Source organism: Motacilla alba, chromosome 1 (assembly GCF_015832195.1).
Source record: "Motacilla alba alba isolate MOTALB_02 chromosome 1, Motacilla_alba_V1.0_pri, whole genome shotgun sequence".
NCBI classification, from domain to species: domain Eukaryota; kingdom Metazoa; phylum Chordata; class Aves; order Passeriformes; family Motacillidae; genus Motacilla; species Motacilla alba.
The window spans coordinates 46,284,094-46,305,629 of NC_052016.1; the positions used below are offsets into that span (position 1 = coordinate 46,284,094).

The 21,536-nt window shown below is 42.4% G+C and overlaps 1 protein-coding gene across 3 annotated transcripts; it reads right to left on the minus strand.

Moving 5' to 3' along the window:
* Positions 1-9,007: 9,007 nt before the first annotated feature.
* LOC119697674 (high affinity choline transporter 1-like) lies at positions 9,008-19,322 on the minus strand. 3 transcript variants are annotated; one of them, XM_038128717.1, is made up of 10 exons: positions 18,744-19,322; positions 17,434-17,715; positions 16,354-16,473; positions 15,238-15,351; positions 13,497-13,652; positions 12,878-13,026; positions 12,246-12,389; positions 11,120-11,273; positions 10,050-10,267; positions 9,008-9,603 (listed from the first exon to the last, which is right to left on the minus strand). In XM_038128717.1, exons 2-10 carry the CDS (start codon positions 17,639-17,641, stop codon positions 9,082-9,084), a joined length of 1,785 nt encoding a protein of 594 aa, XP_037984645.1. In that variant the 5' UTR covers positions 17,642-17,715; positions 18,744-19,322; the 3' UTR covers positions 9,008-9,081. The 3 variants fall into 3 exon arrangements, with proteins under 3 accessions (XP_037984645.1, XP_037984664.1, XP_037984655.1); XM_038128736.1 differs by lacking the exon at positions 15,238-15,351 and having other exon boundaries at positions 13,497-13,624; XM_038128727.1 differs by lacking the exon at positions 18,744-19,322 and having other exon boundaries at positions 17,434-18,367.
* Between the last annotated feature and the right edge of the window lie 2,214 nt (positions 19,323-21,536).

The following is a 21,536-nucleotide window of genomic DNA, read 5'->3' on the forward strand; positions in this document are numbered from 1 at the left end:
CTGGCTCTGCTGCAGGATTTGGTAGTTAACTCAGAGTAACTTTACAGAAAAGTCAGATTGGAGTGTTATTCTTAATTTTACTTGCCTTGGCATATCTATGATGTATTTTCCTAGCAAAGCTTTTTATTAAAATCCTGCCCAACCACATTCAGATGAGGCTAATGATATGCCACTGCAGGTTGTAGGTTTTTCATCAATTAAAGCTGCTAAGCTGCTCTTCTGGTTTTATTTTTCTCTGCTTGTCAATCAGCAGTTCTAGGAAACATTAATGTATCAAGCTATATAATACACACTGTAAAAAATTAGGTTGTCTTTGTTTAATTACAAAGTGGCCTTAAACTACCAGGCTCTGGGAATGACTTACAAGGTCTGTAAAAGATTTAGTTTGCCATTCCTATCCTGCTGTAGTGATCTGCAGATTTTACTGCTACATGCTCAGTATTTTAGGTCTTCCCTTTGCTTATTTCCATTATTTGAAATGTTTTTTCTTTTCTTCTCATTGCCAGATGGGAAACAACAGTCTCTCAAGTTTGTCTGGAGGGCCTGATTTCTCATTCTGGTGCCATTAGTAATGGAACAAAACCACATTAACGATTGCAACAACAGCCAGATAGGAGCCAGAAAGCTCCTTTTGCTCTCTAATATGCTGCATGAGTACACTGAAGTGCTTTATACAGAGGGTTTGCTTTTTTTTTTCTCACCCTTTTGCATTGATGTCTTTTTTGGACTTGATAAAATGCTTGACCTTGTCTTTTGCTGAAAAAAAGATAAAAACCACCAGAGTTAAATATTTGAAGAGATTACAGACCTGAGATAGCCCTTTAGAGGTAATTTCATCCTGCAAGAAACCATAGGAGAAAACTCAGCGAAGAAATGTTAACAGCGACTGCAGGGCATTTCATCTGCCTGGTCTGCAGAGGCTGCATCACTGTTTTTGGTTGATGTTGCAGTGAGCTGGCAAACAGCTGGCAGAGAGCAGGAGAGAGCTGCAGGCTTCCAGACCAGCAAAGAAACATGCACCTGGCACAGGAGTAGTCAAAAATAGGTAACATTCTGCTGGCCCCTCCTCTTTCACATGAGGTTAGTAATCCGTGCTCAGCTCATTCTGGTCTTCTGGAAGTGAGAAGAACATTTGTTGTGAGGTCTTGGCGTGTAAAAACATTCCTTCCATTTGTATAAGATGAAAAAGGATTTCTCAGCATCTGAAGTAAAACCTGGTCAAATCTGCCTTTGCGTGTCACTGGTTTCTTTTTGCCTTTTATTTTTTCTGCAGAAAAATAAGCCCCTTTCTCACCTCAAATCAATCAACAGCTGTAAGAAGAAAGACAATGAGCAGTTCTGGTCTGACAGCATTCATCCACTTTTTAAGCTGTGTAGACTGCCTAAAACTTGTGGGTTTGGCCTGTGGGTTTTCAGGTTAGGGAAATAGAGGAAAAAAAAATCAAATGATGATGCAGAAATGTTTATTTGAGAATGCACAGATGCTTAGTAGAAGGGAGACATTTAGAAACAGCTTTTCTCAAATTGGAGGTGCTCAAAGCACACCTTTGAGCAGGGATGGCTGACATTTGCCCATGGGGTGCTGTTGTGGCAGTAAATATCTTCTGAGACAATACATCCTTCCTCTGTACTCACAGAGTGGAATATCCCCATGTTCTTTCATTGGGAAACCAAAGCACAAAGTTCTTTTTTTTTTCTAGGAAGTTTATATCAAAACAGAGAAAATAAATCCTCACTATCTTGAGTCTCTAAGGCAGTCTTTATCCTGCCTCTCTGAGCAACCTGTTCTAGTATTTCACCACCCTCACTGTAAAAATTTTCTTCCTTATATCTAATACAAATTGAATCTCCTCCAATTTAAAACCAATACTCATTTTCTTTTCACTACAGCTGCTCCTTGGCCTTCCTCACCCTGTCTTTACACACCTGAGCAATGTCCTTATACTCTTCCCAGCATACCTGTCCCTGCTCCACTGCCTGTGCATTTAGTTTCTCTAGCAGGTCTCAACTCAGCCATGCTGGTCTCTTGCCTTCCTTTCCTGATTTCTTATACCTGGGGATTGAGAGCTTTTATGCTCTTTGAAAAATGTCCTTTAAAATCTCTCACCTCTCTTCTGCTCCCTTGCCCCTGAGGGCAGTTTTCCACAGGTGTCCTATTGACTAACTCTTTGAAGGATTGGAAGTTTTTTTTTCCTCAAATTCAGGCTCCTGATTTTATTCTTCGCCAGACCTTTATCCATCAGGATGTGAACTCCGTCACTGCAGCCCAGGCTGATGTCACTGATTAACTCAACTTGTGGTAGTAAAATTAAAGTAAAATATTAATAAAATTCCAATAAAATAAAATAATTGTGTTCCACTTTGGACACCAGAAGGTCAGTCATTCCTACAACCCTTCACCTCACATCAATGTCCCAGGTTACTGTCTATGGGTTAATGTTATACCATACAAAGACTATACAAGAGGAGCCTTTATCACAAGGAAGATTTATCTGACCATTTTCCAAGTTTCTAGTTCAACTTTGCAGACCCATGGTATTTTTCAATGTTGCTCATTAGCAATATAAATATTTTCAATTGCAGAATTCAGCAAAGTGAATAGCATGTCTGTCCACTGTGTGCAGATTGAAAACAGGCTCAAAAAGGGAAGGGACAAGTGCAAAAGGGTCTCTTCCTGTCGGAACCCAGAATGTCCCTCAGACATTCTTGGATGTTCCAGACCCAGGTCAGAAGCATCTGAGACCCTGGCATGCAGCCAGAAATCCCTGTGGCTTTGAATCTGACCCATGGAACAATTTACCAACCTTGCAGGAAGAACAAGAAGTCACAAAAGTTTAGATATTGTAGTAGAAGTAGTCACAAAGTGAAAGGAAGGATTTTTGAGTGCTGTACAGCGGGGTTTTAAGCCCTGTACGCAGGGGTCCAAGTTTTGTACATGGGGGTCAGGGGATTCTAAGATGGAGGGATTTGGGTGTGCCCTGTCCTCCTTCTTTCTCCTTCCTAGCCTCCATGTCTTTGGTGGTGTTGGCACTCACAGATTGGTCTAGAGTAGAAAGTCACCATTCAATATAGATAATAGGCATTGGGGAAAAGGTATAAACATGTAGTACGTAATATATGATATAAAAGATAGCACCAGCCCCCTGGGAGGGCAGAGTGCCTTTGTCTGACCTGCTGAACGGGCCACAGCGGTTCAGGAAGAAAATCTTTTAGATAACGTACAATAAACTACCTTGAGACCGGACAACTGAGGACTAATGAGTCTTTCTTTGAAGACACGGATTGGAGGAGAGACTTTTCATCTTTCGGGGTCACCCCAATCCAGGGATGAGCCTCAACATCTTCCGTCTTTCCTTTTCCCCCTCTTTTTCCCCCTTTTTTTGTCTCTGTTGCTGTCCATTACCAGAATAGCACAAGCTTTTTCATCTCAAATCTTGGGATGCTCCAGGTGCTCAAGCCTGTCTCTTATCTCTGATGTGATCACTGTCCTAGGATGCAGGATATGTACATTACATCTTAATCTGATATGTACAGGTTGGGCGACAAGCAAAATTAAACATGAGTAATAATTACGAAAAGTAATAATTAAACATTATTAAGTTGGTCTAATTGAAATGCATTGTTTAAATATTCACACTTCAGTCTTAACCACACTTTTTATGTGGATCACCTAAACAGCTCTCCAATTCATTTGGCCTAAATTTGGTGCAAAGTATTTACTTTGACCTGCCCTGTCAACACAGCTGTGTCCTCATGGTGTCTTTTTTCTACCACTTATTAGGCTCACTATGGGCTTGCTGAAGCACTGAGCAGGGGCTGCTACAGGGTCTCTCTGGAGAGCCAGACTTGATGATCCTTGCTGCAGGCAACCTCCTTATCTGTGCTGGTTCCCTTGCCTGGACACAGCACCTGCAAGGCAGCTGGAATACAGAGCACCGAAGTGAATTGAATTGAGCCCGTCTGGCTTTGCAGAACAACTGCTGAAGCATGTCAGGCATGTGGCCTTTCAAATAATGACTGTGATTGAGCAATGGTGGTGTATTTATGGTGTCTCCCGTGGAAACAAGTACGGGTAGCTCAGGGCAGTCACAGCTCAGACCCTTGCACAGGCACAATGGGTGGTTTCCCCCTGGAGCACCACTCACTGACGTCACAACAGCACTTATAGCCTTGGCCTTATGCCCCACCTCAGCCTATGTGTGTGGAGGACTTAGGAACTGGTCACAACACAGCAGAGATGGCAACTTGTTTTTTCAGTGCAGGATGGGTAGGTGGCTGCTGGAGGAGTCATGCAGCACTGTCACTGAGAGAAGGAGACTTTCTTCTCTCATGTATGAACAGACCCCTTGGGGTCCAGGATACAGAGGGTCTGCTGATGGAGGATCCAGTTTAGATTTAGAAATCCAAAGCACACTGTGTTTTTAACTTCTTATTTTTGGAGTTCAAAAGGGTGGCAAGCAGGGCTCTGAGCAATGTCAGCATTGAGACAGAAGTGGCAGTGGTTACCTCAGGGGTACCTGATTGCTCATCTCCAGCTGGGCTGAGGGAAGTAAGGAGCAAACAATGTTACTGGGATTTGTTGGTCTGAACTCTGGGCTGGACATCAGATACTCAAGGGCTACACTGAATGGATTCCTCTTAAAACAGAGGGATAAATTTGAGAAAGGCTTCCACTTTCACTGCAGCCTTTTCAGTGATGGCAAATCCACCTCAGCCCTTGCCAACTTGCTCTACTTAATGGATGTTACATTTAAAATGCTAAGCCTCATTTTAGTCTTAATTTGTCTAGTTTCAACTTTCAGACACTGGATGTTGTTATGAACCCTGCCTGTTAGGGAAAAAAAAAAGAGACAAAGTAGCGGGAGCATGCTCTGGGTAAGATTGATCTCACCTAAATCTTGACACTGAGGTGCATAGCATCACTCAGGCATTCCTTTGAGGACAACACAGCCAGCAGTTGGTTTTCGGCTGTAATACACTTGATCTATCTGTAGACACCTGCATTAGATTGTCCATGAGCCCACACTGACCTGCAGCTCGTTTGACCAGCTGAGTGCACGATGTGGGCTGCTCCTCACATTGCCCACCCAGTCACTGGTTAAGTGCAGTTCCAAAGCACAATGTCAAGAATCACCCTCACTAGAGGTTCTGATACTGGATGGTAACTTCCTACTTGCAATTACATTTCAAACCTGCCAGTTGTTAATCTACCTAATGCACATGGCATTGATTTTGTATGGTTCTTCTTTCCTAATTGGATTTCAGTCTGATACCATCTCAGATGCTCTAAAGATGAACTCTAAAAATGTCAAAGAAAGACAAGACAATGTAAGCCTCAGGGTATCTCAGTGGATCCTGCCAACCCAACAATAGAGTACTGCTGGATGCTGGTGTTTGCTACTTTATGTAGCAGCTGTCTAGGCTGAGAAAAGTTAATGAAAACTGAAACTGCATAGAGTCATTGTCATGGACACTTCTAAGGGTCAAAGGAGGTAAATCCACATGTGGAGTGGTAAACTGGAAGAAAAATAAGGGAATGTGTACTGGAGGCTGTAACCCATGAACAGAATGGCTTCATAGGAGTTGGGTCATTATCCCCCATGCTGGCAACACCTCAAGCACCTTGAGTCTGCTGGGCTGGAACAACTAGGCATTTGGGCATTAAGTATAGGACAGAAGTACTTTTGTATTTATTTTACTTGCAGCTAATTGCTTCCAAAACTTTGTCCAACCTTGATGAATGTTTTCTTTTTAAGTTTGCTGGGGGATGTTCGGAGGAGAGAGTCATATAAGGATGGAAAATGGTAAGCATTCATGAGAGTTACAGTAATTGTGTTTTTGCCATTTTCTTTTCTTCACGCAAAGCAGAGTGCTGTTAGTGGTATGAAATTTAGGAAAGCTTTGCAAGGGCCAGGTATGGCTGAGTATGCCAGATACCCCTGACAGCAAAGACTCTCATGTTTGAAGTCTCTGTGAGTTTCTGTGGTGACGCTGGGTGGTAACATGGTGGAGATGGTGACACTCTTCAGCAGTGTCCTTCGCTGCTCTCTCAGGAAGCTGTGCATCTATTGCCTGCCATGCCAAACCTGTTTGCACAGAAAGGCTTCAGTATCAAACTTTGGGTCTCTGCAGGGTAAAAGCAGGAGAAGTTGAGCACAACAGTAGAAAGGTATCTCCAGATGTAGGCATTTGCCTGTCAGAGCTGCTGTGTGGAATGGATCCTGGGCTGCATCAAAAGCAACGTGGCCTGCAGGGTGAGGGAGTGCATTCTGCCCCTCTGCTCTGCTCTGCTCTTGTGAGACCCTACCTACAGTGCTGCAACCAACTCTGGGGTCCCAGCACAGGAAAGATGTGCTGACTGGATCCAGAGGAAGCCACAAAGATGATCAGAGGGTTGGAGCACCTCTCCTGTGGAGACAGTCTGAGAGATTAGGAGTTGCTCAGCCTGCAGAAGAGAAAGCTCCATGGAGTCCTCATTGCAGCCTTCAAATGCCCTGAGGGGGGCTTATAAAAAAGAGAGAAGGGAACTTTTTGTATAAACAGATAGTGACAGGACAAGGGGCAGTATATTTTAAATGAAAGAGGGTATTTTTAGATTAAATAATAAATCTTTACTCAAAGGTTGGTGAGGCACAGAAACAGGTTGCCCAGGGAAGTTGTGGATGCCCAGTCCCTGGAAGTGTTCAAAGCCAGGTTGAATGGGGCCCTGAGCAACCTCACCTAGTAAGTGGTATCCCTGCCCATGGCAGGGGGCTTGGAACTAGATGATCTTCAAGGTCTTTTCCAAGCCCTTAACATTCTTTGATTCTATGGTCAGGAAGTAGGGTGATAACCTTGGCATGAGGACATTGGAGCTTCACTCCCATCTGGGTCGTGCAGCAGGTCTGTGCCCTGGTTCAATTGCAGCATGTCAGCTTTGATCTGCCCCACACAGGGGGATGGACAGGTCCCCAAACTAGGTCACCCCTAAATCTCTCAGGGGAGTACGTTTGAGTCAGCATCCAGCAACTGTGCTTTAACAAGAGCCCTGTTCTCCTGGCGCTGGGGTAATGATAGCTTTGGTGCCTCCCTTGCGTAAGCACAACCTCACACGCTCCCATTCAAATCACTGCTGTGTGAAAGACTCCCGTGGGTGACAGCCTAGGGCCATAGTCAATGGCAAAGCTTTTGATTTTTAAACCAGTTTTTTTTCCCCTTTTCTAGACACGTTATAATTAATATTTCATGGCAGTCTCTAGAGACACAGGAGAGAATTTCTGGTCTTGGCTTAACAAAGTATAACAACAGGACAGCTGTGCATTGGAAGGTTAGTGTTCCCAGGTGTTCACTGACACTAGCACAAAATTTAAGGTTATGTGAAATTTTCCTGAGGGGGAGCAGAGTCTCCACCTTGCTGAGGATGGATATTTTAAAAGCGATGAATGATCCCCCACAGCGAGCAGAATCCTCAAAGCCATGTCTAGAGTGCAGAGCTGGCATTCTTCCTCCCAAGCCAAGGCAATTGCCTTGGTACAATTCAGAGTCTTGTGGCTTCTTGCTGAGCTTGCTGCAGGAATGCGCAGTGGCACCAGTGGAGCTTCTCACCTTGTGCATGCACATGCTGGAAGTAAATCACGGAGCAGCACCTTGTTTTCTCCTCAGCAGTTCACTTGGCTGTGAGGGTTATTCTGCTGTGGGATATTTTGGTTATGCCAGTAAATATCTTCCTTTCAGTAGTGCCAGGTACTTCCACTCATGCCAGCTCCCCAACCACTTTGGAAAGGTACTGTGAGTGTGGTTCCTGGTGGATTGCAACTGACCCTGGTAAGATGCTGCTTGCTGCACAGCTGCTGAAGGAAGAATAAAATGACAGCCATCTGTGAGCCATTACTATGGAATCCTCCTGAATCTTTAATTCAGCTCACATCTTAATGCTCCATCTCACTGGGGCATGTTCTCAGTCCATCAGACTTCAGGCTAGAGTCCAAACTCGCTATATATCTGGGTTTCTTGTCTTCCAAGCCATTAAGAATTTATGCGAACAAGGTATTGGGAGCTTTTCTGTGCTTATCTGTGGCTTGAATCTTTTGGGATCTTACCTTCAGCATTTTAGGATTTTGTGTCCCTGCAGGAAAGTTTAGGATCAGTTTCCAGCACCTTTCTGTCATCACAGTCCTCTGACTTCTCACACACCAATTTGTGTATGTCACATGCCATCCCATCACTGTGCTAGGGTAAAACCTTGACATAAGTGATTTAACAGGTTTTAGAGGTTTTAGACAATATTTAGGTTTCAATTTAACAGGTTTTAGACAAAATTCCAATAGTCTGTCTGGCACCTCTCTTTTTCTATCTGGTTTTTGTGAAATAGTGACTATGTAAATTTTTCTTAGTGAATAGTTAAGGGCTGTTGCTTTACCTTGCTTACCTGTTACTGCCCTACCAGTTTTTATAGAGGGGATGTCTCACACATTCCCAGGCTGAGGGATCCACTGGCAGATACTGCACTGGGGAGAGACGTGCAAAAACTTTTGCAGTATGAAGGAAGGCTTTGTAAAGCATACAAGGAATGGTGCAGAACTGATATTACTGCTGTACTGCTGTGGTAGTTGCACTACTTTCAGTAATTTGTATTTTCAGGGGTTTGATGTGCTCCCCAGGGATGATTATGCTAAACTCCTTGCTGTAATGGAAACAGGTCTGCTCACCTTTTTTTTTTTTTTTTAATCAAGAATATCCAATCTATCAGGCATTAATTTGTCTTCCATGTGGTCAGAAAAGTGGGTGACTTGGGAACACCCTAAGTGTTGGAGCAGGATTATAGCTTTGCCTTCAGGTGGAATACCAGGGGCACCTCAAAGCAACCACTGCTGGGGCCCAAGGTGTCCCATGTTCATCACCACAAGATTGTGCTCCATCACCATGTGATTTTAATCACTGCTGACTTCAAACTCACATATTCTCCTTGGATGAACAGAATGCCTCTTTATTTCTTTGTGAGGAATTTAAATAAATCATTAGTGGAGAAAGCAAAGAGCGATGCTGTCTGTGCCAGGCTCGAACCGCTGAACACGCCGTGGCCTTTCAAATGAAAGCCCATATTTAATCGTGGTTCTCTTCTAGTGCAGTGTTTGGCAAACGCTCCTGTTTCTCCACCTGCTGCAAGGGGATGAGGATGGCAGTTCCCCCCGTGATATTGCAAACATCCCAGCTGCGAGGGAGGAGGTTGTTCTGAAACAAAGCCTTGGCCAGGTGTGAAACAGCAAGGATTGTGCCCAAGGTAAGAAGCACGGTGAATGTTTTAAAGGGGAAGAGCTGGCTGTAGGTCCCATTCACCAGGGAGCAGGCTGGGTAGTGGATGACAGGGGGGATGCTCAGGGCAGGCTCCCCTGCCAGCAGCCTCAGCAGGAGCCCAACCAAGAAGCCAGCAGCTGATCCGTAGGTGTTCGTGCTGGGTGCAAAGAGGGCACAGCAGAGCTGGGGGAAGAGGAGGGCATACACCAGCTCCCCACTGAGGAACCAGAGGTCGTAGACAGAGCTGGAGTAAAAAGCCAGACCAGCAGCCCCGGCCCCAAACACCAACATGGAGGTCCTCATGGCCCACAACACCTCTCTCTCTGAAGCCTGTAAAGCAGAGATCGCAGCATTAGAGACACAGTGTTTTTTGGCAGCATGGCCAGCACTGCCCTGGCCTGGGCTGGTTCTCCCCAAGCCCTTGATGCTTTCAGGCACCACTTGCTACCAGCAGCCAGGCAAGGCAAGGTACCCCTGGAGGGTTTTAAGGGTTTTAACCCTCTGATTTTAAGGGTCATGGTTTTATGCTGTTTCCATTAATACCTTAGTCCAAATTTTATACTTGTCTTGTTAGAATGAGCAAAGCTCACCAGTATGGGTATTGGTACCCCTACCAAGGATATGAACACCCCTGGTTTATGTTTGGAGCTCTGTCTCCAGAAACCAGTTCAGCAGCTGAAGGACACACACCTCCAGTTGCAGACTGGTTTAGAAATAGCCTTGAAACAAGACTGTCTTTCCTGACACCAAAACTACTGAATGCTGCAAGCAGTTACCTTTTTCCTCAGGATTTTCCTGTAGATATTGTGAGCAAACATGGAGCCAGTGGAGAGAAGAGCTGAATCTGCAGAAGACATTGCAGCAGCAGCAATGGCTCCCAAACCAGTAATGGAGATATATGCTGGGCAGAGATGTTGTAAAACAAGTGGTAGGATCATCGCTGACTCCCCTCTCTCAAATGGACTTGGAAGACCGTAGCTTGTCTGATTCCAGTCTTTAAAACAAAACAAGGAAAAGTCACAACAAATCCTTTGTGAACATTTCTGCTGGCTTTGAAATTGTCTTTTTATAGGGGCCAGTCACAGAAGGGCTAAGAACTGAGATCTCCTCAGTATTTTATGACTTAGATAGATTTTTTTGGGTTCTTTTGTGAACTTTTGTGATTCCCCTTAGCATGCTGCAGCTCCCACTAGATCAAAACTTTCCCTTTTCCTCAGCAGCATCTATGGAAATGGGTGTGCTTTGTGTGATTCCAGAATTGACTCAATTAAAGGTCAACCTCTAGACACTGCTCTTGAGGAGAAGGGAATTGGATGAAGTCATGACTTCAGCTGATTTCCTCAAATGTTCAGTGATCTGGCTGCTCTTTTACCCTTTTACCCTTGCTCACAGCCAACACAGGACTGATTCCCTCCATGGAGACTGTGAGTTTACAGGACTGAACTTCTTGATTCCTTCAAGCAAGAACCTTAATAACAATCTGTGTGTCTTACATGTCTAAGGCATGAACAGAAGGAAGCATAAAATTTCTTCTGAAATAGGATTATATGGTTATTATAAGGTTTTAGAGAGTCTGCCTTCCTCTTTCCTCAACACAAAGTCTGGGAGAAGTAATTTAATCCTAAGGAAATAGCTTTAAACAGGTCTTGGGGCTGTTTAAACATCTGTAAGTAGTTGTGCAGTGTACTTCAGAGGGCCCCACATTTTCTGGATGGATAACCTATCTTGGTGTCAAGGATCATGGGACGGGGTAATTTGAAGTCTCTGTTAGGACTTCTTTAGATCCCATTTTAATCACCTTTGCCAAAACCACACTGGTTACTCAGAGACAAACGATTTGTTTTACCTGTTGATGCTGCAACTGCCCCAATGAGCACTGAGGGGATGGCCATTGCAAAGCACCCGAGTCCAGAGAGGTAGGAGATGAGCCTTGCCTGTCCTGTCGAGGCAGCAGAGAGCACCCTTTGGAAGTAAGTCTGCCACGGAATGCTCCCAAGCACCTGAAACATTCATTGGTTACCAGTGGTACCCACCAGGCTGTTGAAGGGCATCACCCATAATAAATTCTAATTTCAAATCATCAAATTCTCATTTCAAGTGCATAAATGTTGCCCAGCTCTAACTCTTGAGGATAATATTTCTGATAGTTGAGAATTCCCTGTTTCCTTTGTTTTCATCCATTTCACATTGGATGTGAAATTTTAATGAAAACAGGTTAATGGTTTGGCAGATGCAGAAAGCTGAAAAATGGTTGTTTGGAATTGTGAATCAGGCACAGAGGAAGTGAAAGGGAAGTTTTTCAGGAATGCAGCTTTTCTAAATATATCTACCCAAATTTAGCTATTCAGCTTTTAAAACAAAAAAATAAAACCATAATTTTCACTTTCTTAGTAAACAAAATTAATCAGATAAAATCTGAAGATTCTGTCCTCACCAAACAAACTTCTATGTGTCCCTATTATCAGTTTAGTAAGAGCAGAACAACCTCCTGGAGTCTTGGCTATATTGGTAACTCAAAACTTGTGTTGTGCAGTGGAGCCAATCACACTGTGCTTCCTGATGACTGGCATTCATGTAATTTTATTTTTTTTTCAAATAGAGGGAATTTTACATATTTATGTTAAAAGCACACTATTGAGGCTGCAAGACCAGCATCTCAAAAGGTAGGAAATTACTCATTTAGGTACCAGGAGAGGAACTGGCTGCCTGCATGGTCTTACCCAAAAGGTATGTTCCTCCATGTGGGTAAAGGATGGAGTGCCTCTACTGCATCTTTTCACCCCTGAGCCCGGGGTCTCCCCAGTCCACTTAGGTTGTTGCAGGGGGTGCTGAGGGACAGTTTTACACCTCCAGCCCGTGTCAACTGGCCATACAGTGCAGGGCTCCTGGCTGGTTGAACCCACAAGCTTTCCAGACAGAAAGTCCCCGCACAATTCCTCCTCCCAAGCACTTGTCCAAGAAGTACTCCATACCAAGTAGAAGAAGTCATCCAGCCACCTTCCAAGATACTGTTTTTCTATCTTCCCAATCCAAGGGTCTTGGTAAGATTGATGGGTTGCAGTGTAATAAATACTTTCCGTTGCAGAATTCACCAGGGCAAAGGGAATACAGATCCACTAGGATAGAAATAGAAGTTGTTAGCCATTTTCCCAGTGTCCTTGTTCTGGTAAGGTAGATGTAGAACTTTGAGTTACATAAGATTAAGCTTAGACTTAGAGTCTTCCTTTCTCCCCCTTCCTGACTCTGAATCTATATGTTTCTGTTCATGGCATCATCAAGAACATGAGTCTGTATTTCAGGTTAATTGGTACTTTCTGTAGACAGATCTCTCTCCATTCAAGATGGTTCTAGGCAGGTTCTGCAAACTTCACTTTTGTGCAGACCTTTTTGTGTTCACCCAGCAAGGCCAGTGGCTTGTGTGAGCACTGTCTGAAATGCATAAGGTACAAAGATTTATAAAGACTGTAACATTTTTCAGGAAATATGTTCTCCTAAAGGGGAACTGCAGGTCAAGGAAGTTATTTTTTGTCTCAGACATGCTGAAAAGAAGAGCAGGACTTTTCCCTTTAGTTAGAAAACTAGCAAAGAAATGCACAGGACTTGCCAGGCTGAGGGTAATGAAAACCATCTGGATGACATCGGTGTAGGCAACAGAGTAGAGGCCTCCCAGCAGAGTGTAAAGTATAACAGTACAGGCTGAGATGGTGATAGCCAAAGAGCCTCCAATATCCAAGATGACCCTCATTGTTGCTCCTGCAGATAAGGACAGCAGTCAAATATTTTAAGACAGATTTCATATGTGCAGAATACAGGATAAATAAGGATATGTTATTTCCCTGGTGCCAGTACAACATACTGTATGAAAAACACAGTCTACAGAGAGAGTGCACAGTGGGAGCTTGAGAGAGCCCATGATTCCTTCCTGCTTTTACTGCTTCACCTTGCTGCATGGCCATTGCCAAGGCACTTTGCCTTTTTATATCTGCTCTCCTACAGGGAAGAGGAAGGTACAAACTCATATTGGAAGAGTTCTCTATTATAAAATAATGAATATATAGCACTATTTGTTTTAAACCTGCAAATATATTTTCTAGAAATGAGAAATGCTTGTTCCTCTCACAAAAGAAGACATGAAGCACAGCTTTCCACTATTCCCAAAGGTGTACTACACTTTGTCAGTCCACGTGACCTTTAACAAATATAACAGGAAAGTAAGTATTTACCCAGGGATGCCAGGATGGCTGCAAACCAGAACACCTCTCCTAGCAGTGGTGGAATGAAGAGTAAGGTTCCCATCATGTTCCCATAAGTTTCTTGAAGGGGGTCCATCACAGTCACATAATTCTTTGATCTCATTGGATTTACAAAGAAGAAACCACCTATTAGATAGAAATGACATTTTGGTAGAATTTTGCATATTTTATATTCCAGGAAAAAAAGAGGTAAGAGTAATATGGTATATGTGAATTCGTACGTAATGGACCCTAGAGAGTGATGCAGCCAACCAGACACCAGGGTTTAAATTCACTTGCTAAATGTAGGGTTTCATCCATTTGAGAGTTCCCATCTTATGAAGGATATCTGCTTACAGCTTATATATATGACCGTCCACTTATGGCACACTTGGATCTTTCTGGAGTAGCTACTGGAGGTCACCCCCTGTGGCACTCCAGATGGTACAAAATACCTGTGTGACTGTAACAGGACTTTAGCTCAGTGGATAACCATATATAATCTCTTCTGCATCCTCAAAGACCTACCAATCTGAGACAAAGTTTTCTGAAAAACATCCCATGGAATATGTCAGTAGACAGAGTGAGGCATTGAAGTCTCATATTTGGCTAAAAAGGAGGCAAAGTTTTGTCCTTGGTCATGTGATGCAACCTGTTGATATATGGTCCTTTTCTGATTACACTTTTCATTTTGGTGGCTTCATTGTCTCTTCCCAGATCCATATGGTTTTAATCTGCATATTGAGCAGAGTCTCACCCACCTTCATCTAAATATTGGACCTCAGATGTGCAGCCATCTCATTAAAACCAAAGAATACGAATTATGTCTAACCCTGAAGCCAGCAGGACTGCTTGTCTGGGCACTACTGACCTGAGCAAAGATTGCAGGATCAGACCTGCACTCCTCAGTTTCATTAGTAGGAATTACTCACATAAGCAGTCCTGGCAGTATATTTCCAAGCTTGATTCATATTCACGTCAGTTGGACTCTTTTCTTTGACTTGAGAATAAAGGTTATTGTTCTTTTAGAAATTCCTGTGTAAGGTCTGCACAGGTCTCCTTGCTTTCATCATCCTGTGTCCCTAGAGAGTTATAGTATAACACAATGTGGCCTGAAAGCAACTTTGGTTCTTGGCAAGAGAGCTGAACCTCAACATGAGTCCAGTGATTCTCAGAGTTAGAAATGGCATCTCGGGTATAGAACACTGCACACTTAGCTTAGTTTCAAAAAAAAACCAAAAAAACACAACCAAACAAAACAAAACCAAAAACTACAAAAAGACCAGCTACAAATGGCATAAGCTGGATACATAACACATTCATCCTGAGACGAGACTACTCAGAAGAATGCATTCTAGTGGAAAAAATCAAGATACTATTATTTCATCACTCAGAAATTCCAAGGAAAAAAATTAGATACCAATACTCTCAATAGTCTGTGAGTTAGAGACCATGAGAAAAAAGCAATATGCACAAAAAAGCAACAGACACATTCTTCTAAATCCTCAGATAAGATTTTTGTCCCATAAATTACTACAAGCAGGCAAAACTCTACACTAGCTCCAAGCTACCCTATGTTTCAGTTCAGTTTCTAACTGCTTCTTCTTGATATATGGGAGACTGAAAAAACAAAATCACATTTAAAATGTACCCTATATTCTGTTATATATCTTAATATAGTCTTATGATATATTTTTTAAGCTTATGTGTCCTAATCACATGAATTATTTACCAATAACAAGGGACAAGGCAAATCCCACAGGTGCCTGGACCCACAGTAATCCTTTTGAAGGCAGATAGACGATTTCAGCAGTGCTGTTTATATATGCTCCTCCAACCCAGGTGGCTGTAATCATGGAAGATGAAAGGTCAGAATTGAGAGACATATTCTCAACTAGCCCTGCAAAACACTCTGAGAACTTGTAAACATTTTTTTTCATACAAATATTTCATCACACCTCTATTTTCTTTGCAAAGTTTGCTGCCATACAGAAACGTGCTGACTATAGGTAATAGTACTAGAATCTCACTCTAAATAATTTTCCAGCTTCAAGAATGAATATTTGTGTGTGCATGGAAAAGCTCAATGTTGAAACATTTAGAGGCAATTTGAATATAGTAATTTTTAATTACATTTTTTTCTCAGAGGAAGACTTTTGCTAGAGAAAATGGAATTGCCTTTGTAGAATTGCCCTCCTTCAAGAGCATCACTTACAGGGTCTAAAAAAATAGACATTAGGGAAAACAAATGCAAACAGGCAATGTAGTCAGATAACAAACCTACAACAATGATTTAAGTGTCTTACCCATGCAAATGCCACTGGGGGATGACTTTACAAAAAACAATTCAGGGAAGCAAATTTCAGATTATGCCAGGCAGCAAGGAGAGAAAAGGGAAGTTGAGGGAAACTCTCTTTAAGAGAGAGACCGATGCTCACCACGAGTGACAATTTATTTCACACAGATCTGGACTTTTCTGTGAGTAAAATTCTTCTGTTATGTTGGATAGCAGAAACTGGTTCACGATTAAGACCACAGTCCTCCTTAATGAAAAGTGTTGTATTCTTTTGTCACTCTTAAATTAAACTCTTAACTCTTAACTAAACTCTTAAATGAATCTCTTTAATTTAGGAGAATATACATAAACATTAGGTTCTGCTCAGTGTGAAGATGTTTGTAAGAATCCATCCCAAAATGATTCATGAAACCATACTCCTTTAAAGTCACACTTAGGCAAAATCTACCCTGACATTAAAGGAGTTCACATCCTTTGAAAGAAAAGTCACCCAGATCTATGCAATACATGCGTTTTAAGAAGAATTTTGAAAAGTCTTTTAGGAAAGCTTACCTGTTGCAGTAAACAATCCAATGAAAACATGTATATTCCTGCCTCCAACCATGGCCATCTCTGTTGGGTTCCTGTTCTGCTGATCCTTTCTGCTTTTCCAAGAAGCCCAAATTCCAGTAGCTAAAGTTAATGTAAAAAATACACTCAGAGATACTAAGCCTGGTATATTGAGAGCCATTTTCTGTTGCTCACTTTAGGTTATAGAGAGGAATAATGGCTTGATGATAATGTTCTTTGATCGAGTATGCGATCAGAAAAAATCAGTGGAAATAGTGGTGCCTTGTAAAGGAACTGCTGAGTGTTTGCTGGACTTTGCAACAAAAGAAGCACTATGAAACAGAGCGATAATCCCAAAAGTCTGGAGAACCAGATGCAGAGTCTCAGTCTTTGGAAAAACATTGGCAATTCTGTAGCCTTTCCCCTTCTCCAGTAGATATCCAATCTTATTTTTGTGAGCATAAAAGATTAAGAGCATAGGAATTAGTGCTGATTTGCCCAATGGAATGCCTATGCCTCACTGATGTGAGGGGTATTACTAGATTGGCTTAAAGTAGGGGAAATGTTATATTTTGTCTGATATGAAACGGTATGAAGATAATCCATATTTCTCTGGGTTCTAGGCACAAGGCTAAAGCAGAAGATAGGGCTAAGAATTTGTCTGTTTAAAGCTGACTAGACTAAACTCAACTCTCAGCAATTATCAAAATAAACCTAGGAAACAGTAAAAAAAATTTATCATTGACTAATGAAAGGAGATACATGATTATACTCAAAGCAATCATTGGAAAATGGTAACAAAGCAGGGTGGTGTTGGACTCTTCAATGAAACTATAGGAATGATACAGACTTTTAAACTTTGTGAACCTCTCTGTTAACATAAATAATTCTGGGGAAAAACCTCATATATGCATTATGGAATTAAGTTGGTTACATTTACTGTGCATTTATTGTAGAGTTTCCACACTAATATCTTTTTAGTTGCTCTGTCAATCTTTATCATCTCTCCATTTGTGGCTCTTTATAACCAATTCTATGTAAAATCTTCCTGTTTTAGGGTACATATATGGCTTTCCAGGATACCTTTGTTCATCTGTTGAGTGGGTAGCTCATTTTCATGGGGAAATCTCAGATGTCTTCTTCTTCTCAATGCACTCTGAGTGAAAGGCCAAATCTTTAGGAAGGTTTTCTGCAGTGTGCCAGCTCCTGCAGACAGACAGGAGTGGCTGTGCATGGAAGTGACAGTGGCACAGGCCAAGCATATCCTGTTGGCAGGGCATGGTAGGAACATACAGGCACATAAGTGATGGCTGTGAGAAGAAAAGGGGAGAAGTGCAGGAACTCCATGTTGTCTGTGACACCTCTCTGTACAAAGGGAAATAAAGGTTTTGGTAAGATATGGAGTGATCTGGTGGGAAAACTCTATAATTAGTGTCTAAAAAGAAGTGAAAATTAAAAGAGATGAAAAAGCCTGACAACCAGATTATTACTTAACCTAGCTTAGGAGATATATTCCTTTATATTTATAATCAAATGCTATTTTCACTGAGCAATGACTTTTAAATTTGACCCAATTATTTTAAGTACAAAAAGGGACACAGTGCATTTTAAAGGCACATTTTTTGGGGCGGTAATTAAAAACACTCCCTTCCACCTTAAATGAACCTGCTACAAGGTCCTAGAAACTACAGCTCCCTTGCCAGTGGCAGTGGAGCCATTGGTTTCTCTGGTTTGCCTTCCTTGCTCAAAATGAGTGCTCCACAAGCTTTTAAAACAGCGTACATGTACTAAGTTTTTTTTCTAGGAACAAATGTTTTACAGCATATTTGGCCAGCAGGAACAGGGAAGGGTTGAAGATGCATGTGGCATGTGGCTGAGAGTGAATGCAACCAGGTCTTAACCTGTTCTGCAATCAGACACTCCTGGAAGGACATACCTGACCTTGCACCCTTCATGTGAGGGTCAACTAAATTTAACATGCCCAAATAAAGACTTGAATTTGTTCTTTGACATCTGCAGAGAACGTCTGGACTGACCCTGCTTTTTTTCATCTCTTGGGAAAAAATCCAAAAAATTGTCAGGCATAAAATTCTCCAGAGAAACTTCATTTAAAGACCCCGAGGGGTGGAGGGCAGATGTGGTAGGACACAATGTAAGTGAAAACGTGACATGATGGGATGAAGGCGACTTGGAGAAAGAGGATGTGTAAGGCAGTTCATCTGAATCTGGAGTGGTTTTGCTGATATACAGTGCAAGGAAGAAGGGCAGTAACAATACAAGCTTACACCAAGAAGACCAGTTCCTCACTGAACCTGTTATTGTACGCTTTTGCCATTAAATTACTCTCAGCTAATGCATCTATTTTAAGAAATAAAAAGAAAAAGAAATCTCACCAATGAAGAGATTTTTGAGGTGGGTTTCACTCCCTGCTCATGATGGAGGGCTGCAGCTTTGGGTGCCAGCTGCTGTGCTGCTCACTTCAAGCTCCCGGAGTAACTCATGGGGACAAATCTTGGGGGGAATTGACTGACCTGTTTCTAGTCTCGTGAGGCAGGACAGAGTGAGGACAGGTCTCAGACTGATGAACTCAGGGCTGCTTCTAAGAGCGGTGTCACTGTACCACAGCTTGATTTGAATGCTCACATAGAGGTGGCTGGTGTCACCTGGGATGCTATAAAACCTCTGAGATGTCCACTTGGCCAAGCAGAGGTTACAGTCCCTGTTGGAGACACCTTGTCCTCCTGGAATAGTAACCAAGATATTCTGGTGTGTCTCCAATGGTTCTGAGCTTGGGGGATACAAGTCCTTTCCAGTACCTGAAGGGAATACAGGAAAGCTGAGGAGTGACTTTTTAAAGGGGCATGTAGTGAGAGGATAAGGAGTAATGATTTTAAACTGAAAGAAGGTAGGTTTAGATTAGATATCACAAAGAAATTCTTTACTGTGAGCGTGGTGAGGCACTGGCACAGGTTGCCCAGAGGAGTTGTGGGTGCCCCATCCCTGGAAGTGCTCAAGGCCGTATTGGACAGAGCTCTGAGCAACTCAGTCTGGTGGAAGGTGTCCCTGCCCATGCCAGGGGGTTGGAACTAGATGATTGTAAAGTCCCTTCTAACTCAAACCATTCTGTGACTCTACAATACTCAGCTGACCTCTTAACTCATACACCTTATTAGTTGACTTTGATGGAACAGACTCTGACATGGGTTGTTGATAAGAACAGAGGAAGTGAGGAGTGCTGTGTACCAGTGAAGTTTTCTATGTATTCTAGAAATTATCTGCACTGTAGTGAGCACTTACAGCTTTGTAAGTGTAAGCACTGTAGCAAGCTACTCATCTTTGCAGCTGAAGAAATAAAGATGGACAAAGCAGTGGCCTCTGTCCCTAAGACCATGCCTTTGCTCTTTCTTTCTGGGTAAAATGTGCTACATTGCTGCTGATGGGCTTTAGATGGCTCTCTGTGGCCCATGGGCTCAGGACAAAAGGGGTGCTTCCAGGTAAGAGAGGTCCTACAGGCAAGGGCATTTCTGAAGGGTGGCTATCACTCCTCTGGAAAGGCACAAGCCCAAAGAGCTGGTGCTCTGTACGAGATTAAATAAAGCACTCTGAGAGTCTGGAAAGGTTTGGGGTTTTTTTAATTGCCTTTGGGATTTTTTTAAGTTTATTTGCACAGAAGAGTTCACCTGGGAGCAGAGGCACAGGACTGGGACTTGGGCAGTAGAGCAGAGGCCATGGCACTCTGAGGTCTGCAAGGATCAACCTGTCCCTGGTTTACTTTGCTCTGCAAGCCAAAAAAGTCGAGAACATCGAGTGCCGAGGCCTGAGGCATCTAAGCCATTTGCATCAAAATGAACTGACAGTTCCTCTTGAAATGAGAGGGTATGAGCTAGTCTGCGGTGTCCAGCCCAGGTTTTTGGATTGTGTCCTTGATCCTGACAGCTGAAACATGGGGCTGTTGGTCTCCAAACATTTACATTTTTCAGATGATGTCCTTGGTCTAAAGTTTTATTCCTGTCCCAAGTGAGTTGTAATTGCAAGTGGCTGATCTCCTGCATGAGTTTCAAAGGCAGGACAGAGAGGGATAATTTAATGCAAACCCAACATATTTAAGTCCTTCAGTCAGAGCCTGTGTAGTGTGATTGCACAGTGAATTAATATCAAAATTACACAAATACTTTTGTCTTTATGTCTGGGTAGTTTTTGACTATTAATTATTTAAAGTTGATAGATACAGAAAAGATAGATAGATAGATAGATAGATAGATAGATAGATAGATAGATAGATGATGAATATAGAGAAAAATTAGATCTAGAAGAAGAAGTTCCTTAGTTTTACTAAGTTCATCATGTATACAATACAAAAAACATTTTAAGGACAAAATTGCTCTTTTCCTTTGCTAGGAGATTTCCCTGAAAAAATTTTTTCAATTAAAAAAAAAAAAACCAAAACAATAATTTAAAATCTGTAGTAATCCTAATTCTGAACCATGATATCTTCAGTGAAGCCAACTCCCTGTTAAAATCAAAGTTTTTATTATATTTAGTATTATGCAGACATTTTCTTTTGAAGCCTTGCCCACCAGAAGAGCTTGGGTTCGCAGGTCTCCTTGCAGTGCTTGGCATGAGGAGCTGCCCCTGTTGCAATGTGCTGGCTGGCTCCTGGAGAAGGCTCTGGTGTCACTTCTGAGAGCACAGGCTTTGACTCATGTAAAAGGTGATTTGGGAGATCCAAAAAAGCATGAGCTGAAATAATCTAATCTAATTTTAGTCACCTTTATGTATTTTCACTAAATGAATTTTTAGCATCCTTGTGTTTGCAAGAGACAGCTTTTTTCTTTAGTCAGCCACACCTTCATGTTGTTAGCTCCAGATGAGAGACTTGGATCTCTGGACATCTGTGCCTGGGCTCTTTGCTGCACTTCACATGGCACCAGATGTTCCTGTCCATGGTGGACAACTGAACCTTGCTCAGAAAGGCAATGCCTCCCACTTGCCTTAAGCATCTCTTTCAGTGTGGGCTGGGGGAAGGTTGCCTCTCTCCATGGCCTGTGTATCTTGATGCCTACCCTAGAGGAGACTTCTTCATGGTGATTCAAGTCAGATGATTTAACTCTGTTTTCTTTGTTATTCCATTTATCTTCCTATTTGAGATAGTTTGAGCTCACAAGTCCTTCAGACCACACAAATCA